We start from the raw sequence: 15,141 nt of genomic DNA on the forward strand, positions 1-15,141 counted from the left end.
ATGATTTTATTCATGCCGAGTGAAATGGTAGTTTAGGGGAAGGCCTAAAAGTTTATTCTCAAATATTTATGTTATTAATGGTCGTATCGATCAATACTAGATAACTAAAGTGATATAGTATTAAATTTGCAATTATTTATGTCTTATAAATTGTTACCGTACTGGCTATGATCACAGAGATATTCATGAATTTGGATTTTTGTTACTACGCCGAGTCTATCAGCGCCGAGACAAGAGAAAATTGGTAAACAGCATTTAATGAAAATCAGTATGTAAAGTCGGAGAATAATGAACTACAGTCTACGCTATAAATAATTTTATAACACGCCCTAATATCACAGTCGAAAGAAAATTAAATGTGAAGGCCTACAATATAGAAAGCTCATAAAACTGATCAACAATAACATTACATTGACCATTGTTCGTTGTGATGTGCTTTGTGTCTTCTGTTGCCACTCACCTGCGACAGATAGGATTACTGTTGCGTACCGGGTATTTTTTAAAATTTGCTTTACGTCACACTGAAACAGATAGGTCTTATGTTGACAATGGGATAGGAAAGGGCTAGGAGTGTGAAGGAAGCGGCCTTGGCCTTAATTAAGGTACAGCCCCAGTATTTGCCTGGTGTGAAAAAAGGGAAACAAAGGAATACCATCTTCAGGGATGCCGACAGTGGGGTTCGAATCCACTATCTCCTGAATGAAAGTAAACAGCTGAGCACCCCAAGCACACGGCCAACTTGTCCGGTCGTAACCGAGTATAACAGCCTGCCTGAATATTGGCAGGAAGTAGCTGGAGAGTTAGATAACTTTCTTCTTTAGCATGTCATTTCTCTGGTTCATAAATTTTCAGATACTACTGGTACGTAACACACTGGTTCTTCATAGCATTTGAGCTATTCAGTCCCTACTCTGAGGCACTGATTGGAATGAGCAATGTGCATATTTAACAGAATAAGGGCAGAGGAATGTTCACGGCTGTCTGTGGCCTGGTCATTCCAGTTCTGGAACTTTGGACTGTTAGATCGGCACTGTAGTACTGTTCGTAAAAGTGAGAAAAAGTGCGGTTTTTCATTTGATCGTGTGTTTTATATGATAACATTGCTTTTAATCGCTACGTTCCTACTGACGTTTTTGTAATGACCTATGTTGACTTCAGTTAGGAAAACCATAAAGTCAGTCTTTCTGAGAATCCAGTAGCGAAGCACGGGTACATATCAGCTAGTATTTATTATTACTCTTTCGTTTCGGCCAGCTATAGAGCACACTATTTCAACAGTTTTCTGTCTTGAGCTTTAACACTCGCCCAGTACTCCCACAGCCTTCTTTGGTGAACTTCCTTCCGTTCTTCAGTCTACATCTTGTCTGTCTTCATTTTAGGTTTTGTTCGAAATCTCTGCAGACCTTCAAGTTACTTCTTTAAAGGAGCACAATGAATAATAATAATAATAATAATAATAATAATAATAATAACAACAAATTATTAATTTGCTCGATGGTCTACTTCATTTTATTTTAGCATTCTGGTTTTTATGACACGTTCTACTATGACAATTAGGGATATCTGAAGAAAAATTTCAATGGCTGAAACTGCTTGTTAAGTTCAATATTTAAGCAAAAATATAATTATACAACTAGGAACTGCAGCTCATTTCATATAAACTATGTCTACTGTTGTATTTTTCCATGCAAATTATGAACAAATTTACGAAGGTTCTTAACTAAAAATTACAGGACAATACACGTTTTGAAATTATAACCGATTCTTAAACCAGAACTGTAATTTTTAGTATCTTTTAAAATCACAGTCTTTGATTTTATGTCACACTAATTACTTATATAGTTTTTAAAGATGCTGAGTAGCCAGAATTTTGTCCTGCAGGAGTTTTTACATGCTGATAAATCTACCTACACAAATCTGGTGTATCTGAGGACCTTCAAAGACCACCAGACTGAACCAGGATTGAACCCAGAAGGGGTCACAACAAGGCCAGTGCTTTAACATTCTTTGTTTTAAAGACATTCAATAAATGCTTCTTTAGATAAATATACCACCATCAATATCACCAAAACAGGTACTAGATCAAGTTACTGATAGTCTTGATCCACCTACCTAGGAATTTTCCATTATTATTCTGCTAAAAAGGTTTTTTCCAGCTCTTCCAAAATGTACCATTTTCTTCAACTTATCAAAGTTATTTCCGGGGTCACTAGAGCCACCCAGGCTCATTTTGGTTTTGGCCGGGGGTGTTTAAGGCCAGATACCCTTCCTGACGCCACATGAATTTTGAGACGAAAATCTCAGCCCAGGATTAGCCGAGATTTGGACGTCAAGTCTTCCAGGTGGAAAACCAGCAGCTAAGCCACTGAGCTAATCACGCCTCCCTTCCTTCAAAATGTAACAAGGTACTTTAATTCAGGTTGCATTTTCAGTTCTTTCATTACATCCTCATTCCTCCAGAGGTTTCATCACATATATCCTGCCATATATCTCTTCAGTGGTGATTTTGGTTTCAACTTCTTTTCTGATATTAAAATACCCTTTAAAATTTGTCAGTCTAAAACTCAAGCCTGTATGTAAAAAAAGACATTAAAGTAAATAATTAAGTAACTATGTTATAATTTCAGAAAATTACCCTTAAGCACACTTTTTTCCTAGGAGAAAAGGTGCCTGTACTCACCATGTAGGTGCTAGTATAGCAACTTCCACACCTCAAACATAAACTCTGATATACTGTCGTTGCCACCAGCCACTCCTTTCTTTCGCAGATGTGTTCTTTATTTTTTTTTTTTTCCTGATCCTTTTCACGTGTATTTGGTGCTAGGTTTTGTGTTTTACATGATCACAAGTAGATTTGACAATTTCTACTTCTTTGACCTTCCTTATTTTGCTCACTGACATAAAGTAACTACTTATTTTACTCATTTCAAACAATGATTACACTGATTTAACTTATACTGGATTTATTAAAACTTTACATGAACACCTCAATGTTGCAGAGTGGATACAGACCTGATAGTCTGGAAACAATCTGAAAGCAAACATAACTTGGCTTTTTCGGCTGTTACCACCCTATGAAGGCTATAAAACATGTAAGCATAGCACCAACATGCGAGAATTTTTGTCCAACCCTTGTTCCATTTCTTTACAGGGTCGGGTATGAAGAGAGCTTTTACGACTGGATGCCCTTCTTGACGGCAACCTCATCAGAGGGGGTTAATGAGATGAAATAACTGACATGACACACGATAGTAGGAAGGCTGTGAAACCCGGTGCCGGCAGAGCCTACTCCTATTGAATAGCACCACGGGTCTGCTCAAGGCTTAATGTCTCCATCCTATGGACGAATTGCATTCAACAGCATCATATGCTCTTACTCCATGTGAACACTGCGGAGAAGTTTATAACTGATCCAGACTTTTGGCACACAACCTAGTAATACAAATTGTATACCACCATTTCTCCTACCCCACCGGCCCGGCCAACATTCCAACAGTGAAACGTTTTCGACCATCGGGACTCGAACCGGCTAACCACGGTGTCAGACCATATATACTTGACGTCTTAACGATCAGGCTTCTAGCCAACTTGTGAGAATGAAAACTAAAAATTCAATTCATGAACACAGTACCATCTGCTGGAATATTTACAATAATAATGTCTGTAAATAAATCACAGTTCTGTTTTTACAACCTTGGTAAAAAGCGGATGGTACTGCATACCGCTGCATACCGGCAGAAAAAAAAGCACTGCCCTTAAGCAACTTGAATAATTTAAAGTCCTCTATGGAGATAGCCTTCATGTCTTGGTTGTATAAAGATAGAACAGCTAAAAATGTAAGCAATCTTGTAATTCAAATCTGAATCCCCCATTTTTGTAATACTCTTAAATAATGACCCATTACAGATACTATGCGTAAGAGGAGACTGGGATTCTTTGGACATATCATGAGGATGCAGGACTCGAGACTTCTGAAACAACTAGTACAACACAATCTCGTCTCAAAAAATACCACAACAGGATGTAAATGGATCAGAGAAGTAAGAGAGGATCTGAAGGAAATAGGCCTTACAACAGAAGACACCAAAAATAAGATAAAATTGAATACAAAACTCAAGAATACAAATCTCCGCTTTACCCTTACACAAAACAAACCAACAACACGCACATTTTCAACTGAGGAAAGGGCACGAAGATCGGAGCGTCTGAAGAAGTACTGGGAGGACCGCAAAGCCCGAACAATCCCTTCAAAGAGACCTGAACGACAGACTGACTAAAGTGATCCTATGTGGTCATAAAAGAATAAGAAGAAGGAGAATAATGACCCCTCTCTCTTTCTGTGTGTGCGCGCGCGTACAGAGCGGGGGGCTGTTTCCAAGATTAAAAATCTCATAAGTATTTTCCATTTGTGAATAATATTTTCTTCCACTGAAAATTATGGATTTTCTGAAACTTCAGCACCCTCCCTTCCAAAATGCCAGTGAAAACTTTGTTATACTGATTAATGAGATACTGGTACCTTGATAGTTGTTGCAGTCCGTCCTGTTCCTTTGAAAATAGGTGTGATGAGTATGGTATGAAAATTAGCCTTTCAAAGACTAAACTTATCTTGGTAGGTAAGAAATCCAAGAGAATTCAATGTCAGATTGGGGATACAAAGCTGGAACAGGTAGAGAATTTCAAGTATTTGGAATGTGTGTTCTCCCAGGATGGTAACATAGTAAGCGAGATTGAATCAAGGTGCAACAAAGATAATGCAGTGAGCTCGCAGTTGTGATCAACAGTATTTTAAAAGAAGGAAGTCAAGCTCCCAGATGAAACTATCTTTACATTGGTCTGTTTTCAGGCGAATGGAGGAGGATAGGTTGCCTAGGAGAAAAATGGACTCTTATGGAGGGTTAAGAAACTTAATTTCCAGCACTGTATACCCAGTTATGAAACAGGAAAATATACTGCCATTAAGACCAAGTCATCAGAAAAATAAGAGGGAGATCAAGACAATGATGTTTGGACTCTGTTTCTAATGATTTAAATATAAGAGGTATATAAATAAACATGGCTACAGAATTAGTTGCAACTAAAGGATTGTGGCGGTGGTTAGTATATTCACATAGGTTTGCAGGCTGAACTCTGAAAGACACAACAGTCTATAATGATGTATGTTGATGTAGGCCTATGTATGCATTATGCTTTATCAATGCAGTTAATATTTAGTGATAGGGATAGACTTGTAATGTCGGTTTAAGAAGGAGTATACCAAGGCTAATAATGAACACTGCAATCTATACAAAAATAATGTTATTGATTTTATGTCCCACTAACTACTTTTACGGTTTTCAGAGATACCAAGGTGCTTGTCCCTTTACTGACACGAGGCTGACGAATTTGAGCACCTTCAAATATCACCGGATTGAGCCAGGGTTGAACCTGCCAATGTATGTATGCATTATATTTAGTGATAGGGGAAGACTTGTAATTTCGGTTTAAGGAGGAGCATACCAAGGCTAATAATGAACCTGCAATCTATACAAAAATAATGTTATTGATTTCATGTCTCACTAACTACGTTTACGGTTTTCAGAGATGCCAAGGTGCTCGTCCCGCAGGAGTTATTGTATGTGCCAGTAAATTTACTGACACAAGGCTGACATATTTGAGCACCTTCAAATACCACCGAATTGAGCCAGGGTTGAACCTGCCAAGTTGGGCTCAGTAGGCTAGTGCTCTACCTTCTGAGCAACTCAGCCTGGCAATCTATTCAAAACAATGCAACCTGTACATGATGCACATAAGATTACAGCACAGTCCAACCTGGACAAATAGTGTACGGTCAGCCTAGCAATTAATAATGCCAGGAAAGAACTTCAAACTATGTACTTCATGAACACCTTATAATACAGGTCAGAGTATATATATGGGGATAAGTCTTAGGTAAATAACAGCTGTATTACAGTTAAAATATTGACTGATCAAATGAGATCCCTGGCAAATGAGCACAAAAATTTCCTGCCTTTACTCTTGCTGGTGAGAGAATGTTTCATTAGCAAGATTTACAAACCGAATGAAGAAAGGATTTTCAACTTCTAGGACAATTTTGTTACTTTCATTGACCTGTCTCAATCTTATCCTTGGCTTTGACAATGTGAAAGTGACTCAGGTATGAGCGATGCTAGTAATGCCATTCCTTATGCAGCCAGTCCTTGCTATGAATGGTGTGAAAATGTTGCTCATAGAGTCTGATATGTAATAGCAACTTCTGGGTTGGCGAGGAAAGCAACGGGAAACTACCTCACCCCTTATTTCCCTAGTACGCCTCTTCAGTGATGCCTAGGCCATCTATGACAACTGATAGCAGACCTGTTGAGGATCCAACCAGCCATAGGGTTGAGGACTGAACATACATACATACATACATACATACAGAATGGGATGTGAATGAAAATGAAGTGTTCTCTGGAGAATGTATGAACCTTGATCAATAGCCTTTTTTTTTTTTTTTTTTTTTTTTTCTTGCTAGTTGCTTTACGTCGCACCGACACAGATATGTCTTATGGCGATGATGGGACAGGGAAGGGCTAGGAGTGGGAAGGAAGCGGCTGTGGCCTTAATGAAGGTACAGCCCCAGCATTTGCCTGGTGTAAAAATGGGAAACCACGGAAAACCGTCTTTAGGCCTGCCGACAGTGGGGTTCGAACCCACTTTCTGCCGAATGCAACCTTACAGCTGCGCGACCCTAACCGCATGGCTAACTCTCTCGGTCCTTAAGTTTTTATGATCATTTATGCTAAAGAATGTTCCAATACATGGACTGATGGTGCTAATGTCAGAATATGTAAGTAAGTAAAGACAAGGATATATTAAAGAATAAAGAAAATGTAAAAACTATTTATAAAACTGAGAAGTTTCTCACTGTAACAAGCCAAATTCAAAATGTAACATTTTTTAAATGTATATTTTTTTTTTGAACTGGCTTTACGTCACACCGACACAGATAGGTCTTAGGGCGACAAGGGGATAGGAAAGGCCTAGTTAAATGTAAATAACAGTAAGGAACGAACAATGACAAATGTGGTCATACACAAAGAAATAGGAACATAACTATGTTTCTATTTATGTTCCCATCTGTATATATAAAATAGTCGCCTGTCCTTTCTGAATATTAACCTACTTGTTTTTTATACCAGACAAAACAAGTAATGTCAGATTCAGTTTGGTCTATGTCTCTCTCTCTCTCTCTGTGTGTGTGTGTGTGTGTGTGTGTGTGTCTGTCTGTCTGTGTCACAGCATGACAGAAAAATGGATAGAGATATTGTCATGAAACTTGGTATTTAAAATTAGATTATGAAAGAGTGGGAACTTGCCTATATGCATTCCTACGGTATGCACTAGCCATGTGTCTTGGTAGGTGTGCTATTTATCAACTGACAAGCCCAAATTAGCACACTGGGGCAAAACGCTGGCAACAGGAATTAGTTAGCCTGAAAATTTATAATGTCCAATAACGGACCCATTATATTGGTATCTCTTTTACAGATGGTTTTACAGGAATAAAATATTCACGATGACAAAATTGATTACAAATATTATTACAAACTTTTTTTCTGATACAGTGAAAAACAAGGGAAATATCAGGGGTGATTGTTGGGAAGTGTAAGTCCAAGAACTAACTCTATGGATATCATACTGGTAATGTTTTAAATGCTTTGTAAATCTCTCTGTACTTTATTGAATATTAACCTGATACTTTTGTTTTTATACCAGAAGGAAGAGATTTAAAAAAAAAACGATGAAACTGCACAGGGTCAGAGAGAGCCAGAAGAAGAGTAAATCACAACAAGCCACTGATAGGGAGAGGCTGTCAATGTAAGTGCGTTAGAATCTCAGTTACAACAGGTGGGGTTGACAGAAACATGGTGATAGTTCTGTCAATAATGAGAACATCATTTACTCTTTCTATATAATTATATCTAAATAAATGCAGTTAACATAATGAAATTGACTGCCAATCAGAATTTGAGTAAACATAAGGTTTAAGATATTATAATAATGATGATGGTGGTGGTCGTAGTGTTAGCAGCATGTTGCAGTTGTGTACAAACTTTTGTGAATTTTTAATATATGGAAGATTACAAGCTCCAACTGAAAAATCCTTCTATTTCTCAAGGTAAACAAAGGAAGATAAATATGCATATAAAAAGTATTCTTCAGGTAGTGAATCCTGGCAGTGAAAACTGGGTCTATCTTAGAAAACTAAGATATTTGCCGAACCTATCTGGCTACAGGTATTAATTATCCTTTTGTGTGTGTTAGCTGCACCTTGGCAGTTTCCTCAAAGCAATCCCTGCTATGATTACCTTAATTTCAACCACTTTACATATTACACACAACAGACCAGCTGTTGAACAAACATCTTAATTTAATTTGTTAATTTAGTCAAACAGATGCAGGTTCATTTGATACATATCAGAGATTATCACACTTGCTAAAATAATGCAACTTTCCATGTAAAATAAGCTACATAGGAACAACAACTGGGAACAGGAGAGAACGTAGTCCTTGCTACTTCTCATATTGTTTTGTGTTCTCAACCAAATAAGATGCTTTACAGCAGACACTGCAATATGAGACATAGGCCTAATTGTTGTAAACAAGACAGAAACAGATATTAAAAAAAAAAAAAAAAATTACATTAGTAGGTTTATTTTGTATCTACATACAAAAGATTGAAAGGAGTCAAGTTTCAAGGTCAAATCATATGATAAGCTTATACAATACAGCTAGGCAACATAATATAGGTTACTACAACACTTAAAGCTCATGATTCAGTTTTGTTAAGCTAAGAACAGCACAAGTGAAGAGAATGACTGCCCTTTTACCAATTGCAATATAACACGAATGAATTGAACTTATGGTGTGGGAGGGGAAGTGTGTAAAACTTAGTTACAAACTTATTTAATTTCAATTTATAACAACCAGGCATTCTTAAAGTAAGTGCCTCCTACTCATAAAAATACTCTATGACCATCTTCACACTATTCAGATAATGATATTGGGATGAATTTAATTTCATTTTTTCCTATAGCTGACAATCATATGAAGATAGTATTGGTCAAAACAAAAACAGTAGTTGGGCTTGTATAAATTTAAAATTATGTATTAGTCAAAAGGATTTATCTTTTCACATAAGAAGTACATTAGGCTCTTAACCCTTCTCCCCAATAATAATTTCAAATTTTCATTAACAAGTTTGTCAGGGCCTGTGATATAGACATCCACATTTCAATCCTTTCTTTAAAAAAAAAAAATTAAACAATTAACTGATACTTCCTTAAATTTCTGCTCTGAAGATCGCAATGATTTATACAATTTATGCAGTTTTCACTGAAAAATATTAGTAATGATGTTAAAAAAAAAAGGGAATTACTCAATATATGAGTACATACTTAACGTGTTTTGTTCAACTCTGGCCAAACATTCCCATGTTTGAGACATCACAGATTGAGGTCCTGAAAGATACAGTCTTTCTTACTGCATTACAAGAGGTTTTGGATAATGTCTAAATCAGTTTTGAGTATACACAAATTCTTACGAATTGAATGATTCACTTGATTTTCTACGTAACTTGCAACTCCACTCACTGGGATTTCTAATGACTAAAACTAAGATTAACAGTGAAGTTTTTAAAAACTTTGTAAGCATTTACAAATATTATAAACAATTTTTTTTAAAGTTGCTCTGCAAACTGTACATAAACATTGTGGAATAAGGATGAGAATTTTATTGTGTAAAGTAACTATTTATATTTTACTTTAAAATATAATAACAAATGAAAAAATGAAGCAAAGTAAAAAGCACAAAAGTTAATTGTAACTATGTTGCACTGCTGATAAAAGTTATGTAAGAAGGCTAAGTATTTAAATTATTAAGTCTTCAAGTATTACACAATTGAGATATTTATTTTATGTAGGCAAGGTATCATTTTAACAAAATAAAATACAAAAAGAAGTGAGGTTCTAGCTCATACCGATTTAGACATTACAAATAATCTCTAATAATAATAATAATAATAATAATAATAATAATAATAATAATAATAATAATAATAATAATAATAATAAGGAACAGTTAATTTTGAAACATGTTCAAATTAATGTTACAAGGGACGAAGTATGTATGGCCTGTAATAAAAGCAACTTTTCAATGTAATGATAAATGGAAAACATTAATTTAATTCCAGTTAACACCATTAAAAATATATTTTTCCCTTTCTTATAATGCAATGACTAACAAGAAGAGTTGATAAAATTATCTGAGAAATTAGCGTGAACTGGCAATGTTTGAACAAGAGACTATGAGTGTAATACTTTAAATTTAGAAAATGGAATGCCAATAAATGAGAATTCACTAGGTACTTCTCAAAAGCTTAGCAAGGCATCACCAGAACATTTCCAGAATGTTTTCCAGTCATTCTCCCTCCCAAAATATCAACATTCCATGCACACATGCCCCTCATCATAAATAACTCTGGTTCTGTACATTTTCTTTATACAATAATTCCATCTAATCAAGATGATCAGGCATTAACTGGGAAATATACATTTATTTTATCCTTAAAACAAGTAATATATATAACTTCGTATAATATTTATCTTGATATACAATTGGAACGCAATAATATCAATAATTTAGATGTTTTATTCTCAAAGATTACTGCCACATAGGTAGACTTTTGTACCATTTAAGGATCTTATCATATACAGGCAAATATTGCCAGCTTTGAGAAAGCTAGTGCACATGAGTTACAAATCGTATTCGTTTCGTTAATTTTCGCGTGACTCAAGCTCGTGTCGATTTCCTTCGAGTTGCTCAATTTGGTCTACACTAAACTCTATAATGTGGTGGTTAATGTGAAGAGGGACAACAATGAATGCCTGGTCATTTCACCCCAAGCAGTGAACATGGAGAAATCAGTCTTTTTTGAATTCGTTCTCATCTCAAAGGCAAGTAAGATACTTTGTCCTGAAATGCTTGAGAGAGAACAACCAACAAGTCGCTAGAAAAATGCAGTTACTACTTTCTTAATACTTGACTATTGCATTTCGACAATGAGTCTTGAGCTGAAAGTAATACTGCAAGTAACAAACATTCTCACGAATACAGTCCACTACAGACTTCTTCATGACCACTGCTAAAACACTTCAATAAGAAGAATGTACTGCTCAACTATGAGTAACGTCGAGCAGTGCATTGCTCTGGGTGATGGTAGCATCTGCACTGTGTACCGTGTTGAATGACAGGGCACCGTACAGCCCCGCTCCAGACACAGAAGGCAACTCTCTCGTCTTCACGGTGATGCTGGAACTTCCACTTCCTCTTGAGTCCCATGTTTCTGAGTTCCCATTTCCCTTTTCATCACATGTCCTTTGATGTTCTGATGTTTCACCAGCAAGTGATGCTTGTGGAACAACTAAACGAAGAGGCAAACTGGTGACAACAGTTCCACTTGATTCTGCATTTTTCCCTGTTTCGTTATTGTGCTGCGTCAGAAAATACTTGAAGAACTCGTACATAGACCAACAAATAGCAGTGGATGGCATCTGATACAAAATTCTAGCCTTGATACCACGAAAAAACCCTGTAGGCCCACCAAGCTTGTAAACCGTCCGAATTGCATGTACTAAACCAGAGGAACCCATAGCAGGTTGGGTGTTAAGTAGTGTCTTGCACACATCAAGTGGTGTAGTTACAGCAGCAGCAAATGCTCCAGCAATAGCTCCAGAAACCACATGCGCTCGAGGATTATATTGTCTTTCAGGGTTTGTAATCCCCTGCGCAAACTCGTAGGTCATGAAGTGGATACTTTGGAACGGAACATTCATTGTCAGTTGAGTTGTATAAGATCGATAAAAAGCCCTACCACCCTCATTTCGAAGCACTTTCACAAAACAATCCCAGCACGACTTGTATGGCGAATTATACATTTGTATACGCTGTTTAACCACTAGTGATAGACCATTTAAAAAACAGCATATATTCCATTTCAGTATTTTTGATGTTGTCAATGGTTGGTTGACGTTATATCACACAGGTTGTCATGTGAAGACGATGGCCAGGCAGCACATGAAAAAAATAGAAAAGAATTTATGTAGGTTAGCATATTTTCATCAACATCATACCAGGGTGTTTACGAAAACGACACGATATAAAGCACATATAGCACTCAAACATGAAAAATGAGAAAGAAGGAATCAGCCACTTAAAAAACATAAAAAAGACAACTTCAGTTTACAAATGCTGACTGAAAATGAAGATAATAATGTTAGTAACAATTATACTAGCATAGTGTGATAACACACTAAGCTTATGAACACTGAGGATATGTAAAATTACAATATTTTTTTTCTTCTTTCACAAAATCAACACAGGTAACATGTAAAAAAAACAAGGAAAAAAGAGAACACTTTTACAGCCCAAGCTATGGTGGCACAATGTAAATTGAAAGCATGATGTTAAATAGCAGTAACCATATATTTTCTAACATGCAATGTTGTAACATTGTTCAAGTAAAAACTTCGTTACAAATGTTTTCAGTCCAAGATTTACAAGACGCAGGGCATGGATCATCAATTTTGCAAGTCAGATCTCAAACTGAATTGTCAAAATTTTCTGTGGAATAAGCATATAAATATGAGGATACAGCAAAATTGTCTAAAAAGGTCATAAATTACACAAAAATAATAACTGTTCACATTCTTGTCTTATGTAAATAAAGGGCAGGAGGGTATGTGCCCCTCCAGTAATTGAATTATTGCATGGTTTTAAAAGTACTGACACTTTGAATGATTAAATGATTATGCATTTAGTTGTAGTACTAGGAACAGGATGCTGCTAGCGGGGCAATGTTTTCATCAGACGTGCAGTTCGCTTCCTCTGGCTTGCTGACTGGTCAAGCTGAGCCTCTGCCCTTCTCTGGATACTTTTTCTTGGGTAAGTTTGCTTCATGCCTGCGTAGAATCTACTATTTCTTAACATGCAGAGAACGAGAGATACAGACATTGGCGAAGCCAGCCCTGCGACAAAAATACACTAACTCTTATCGTGCTGAGTCCGACATCTGTTTCAAATGCAAGTTTTGCAAATCAGTCGTCTGAGAAGCCTGGTATGATGGCTAATGAAATTAGTCAATATCCTATTACATAATATTTTGTGTAATGTAGTTAAAATCTGTCGCACGCAGTATGTGGATACATATATAATATTCCAATAAAGAGAGATAAAAGGAATATCACAAATGCACTCATAGGTATGATAACCTCTAGGCGACATACAGAAAATTTGTAGATCTTCTAAAACACTGAATTCTGTGAGTAACATTCTAAACAGACCATTTTCGCAACTGGCTGCTAACAACTGAACGTGGTCGGTACACAAACTCCCAACCATATGAGCTCCATACTGGATCTTTAATTGAGGGAATGACACAAACAGAGACATACAAGTACCTTGGATTTGCCCAGAATGCAACTCTGGAGCACAAGAAAATCAAACTGGAACTCACTGATAAATATACATCGAGGCTGCATCAGATTTTGCGCAGCTACCTAAATGCCAAGAACAAAATTAAAGCAATAAACACGTACGCTATTCAAACCCTTGTTTATTCATTCGGAATTCTGAAATGGTCTGCTACAGAAATAGACAGCATACAAAGAAAAACGAGAACTTTGCTCACCACCTATAGATTACATCATCCCAGGAAAGGGTCACTCTCCCATGAAAATCGGGAGGCCGAGGAATACTGGATCTTCAAGTCATGCTCCTGAATCAGATAAAGAACCTACGGAGATACTTCCATAAAAAGCAAGAAAACAGCCTTCTCCATAAAGCAGTAGTACTTGCTGACAAGTACACTGTTCTGTATCCATACAATGCCTCTGACCCACATACAAATCACCAAGAATCCCTGCAGGAGAAAGAAAGGACATGGCGAAAGAAGACCCTCCACGGAAAATACTACAGCAATCTAAACCAACAGAGCATAGACAAGAATGCGTCGTGTATGTGGTTACAAATTGGGCGCTTATTTGGGGAGACAGAGGGATTTGCAGTTGCTATACAAGACCAAGTAATAGCTACAAACAATTACAAAAAGTACATCAAAGACACCAGCGTACTCTCCGAAAAATGCATACGATGCTCCGTTCATCTCGAGACCATCGACCATATCACTGTGGGCTGCCCAGTACTTGCCCCCGTAGAATACACGAGACGACACAATCATGTCTAGGGAATCATACACCAGGCACTTGCTCAGGAAAACCAATTAATTCAGGAGCGTATCCCTTATTACAAGTACCATCCAACACCACTCCTGGAGAACGGGTCGATTAAGCTTTATTGGGACACTGCTGTAGTGACAGACAAAACAGTCAACCATAACAGACCAGACATCATACTGGTAAACAAGAAAACTGGGACGACTTTCATTATTGACATCGCTATCCCAAATGACACCAACATTGACAGGAAGTACAGTGAAAAAATCTCCAAGTACAAAGAACTTGCAGAAGAGATAAGGAGGATCTGGAAGATGAAACTGGTACAAATAGTTCCTGTGATTCTGTCAGTCAACGGCCTCATTCCACACACTTCACAAGAGTCTGCGAGAACTGGGTCTTCCACCGAACATCTACAAAATTATGCAACATTCTGTCCTCCTGTCAACACGCAACATTGTGCGATCGTTCCTCACGCAAGAATGAAGATCCCGTGATCAACAGTTTTGTATATACCTGTACATCAACGTTTGTATTATAATGTGTAAATACTTTAATTATGTAAGGCACTCGGTGCATCCCGTGCCCCATTACTACCCATATTTCCTGTGGAGAAGTGTATGAATAATAATAATAATAATAATAATAATAATAATAATAATAATAATAATAATAAATGTTATTTTCTTTATGTCCTACTAAGTACTTGTTTTCGGAGATGCCAAGGTGCCAGAATTTAGTCCCACAGGGGTTCTTTTATGTGCCAGTAAATCTACAAACACAAGGCTGACGTATTTGAGCATCTTCAAATACCACTGGACTGAGCAGGAACAAACCTGCCAAGTTGGGGTGAGACAGCCAGTGC

General features: G+C 36.9%; 1 protein-coding gene across 1 annotated transcript in view; it reads right to left on the minus strand.

The window, feature by feature from the left end:
- Positions 1–444: 444 nt before the first annotated feature.
- mfrn (mitoferrin) overlaps positions 445–15,141 on the minus strand; it is an 84,923-nt gene continuing 70,226 nt past the window's right edge. Inside the window, exon 4 of the mRNA XM_067142907.2 lies at positions 445–12,001. Coding sequence (XP_066999008.1) covers positions 11,220–12,001 — 782 coding nt within the window. The 3' untranslated portion in view covers positions 445–11,219. The remainder of the gene's footprint in view (positions 12,002–15,141) is intronic.

The sequence above is a fragment of the Anabrus simplex genome, chromosome 3 (assembly GCF_040414725.1).
Source record: "Anabrus simplex isolate iqAnaSimp1 chromosome 3, ASM4041472v1, whole genome shotgun sequence".
NCBI lineage: Eukaryota > Metazoa > Arthropoda > Insecta > Orthoptera > Tettigoniidae > Anabrus > Anabrus simplex.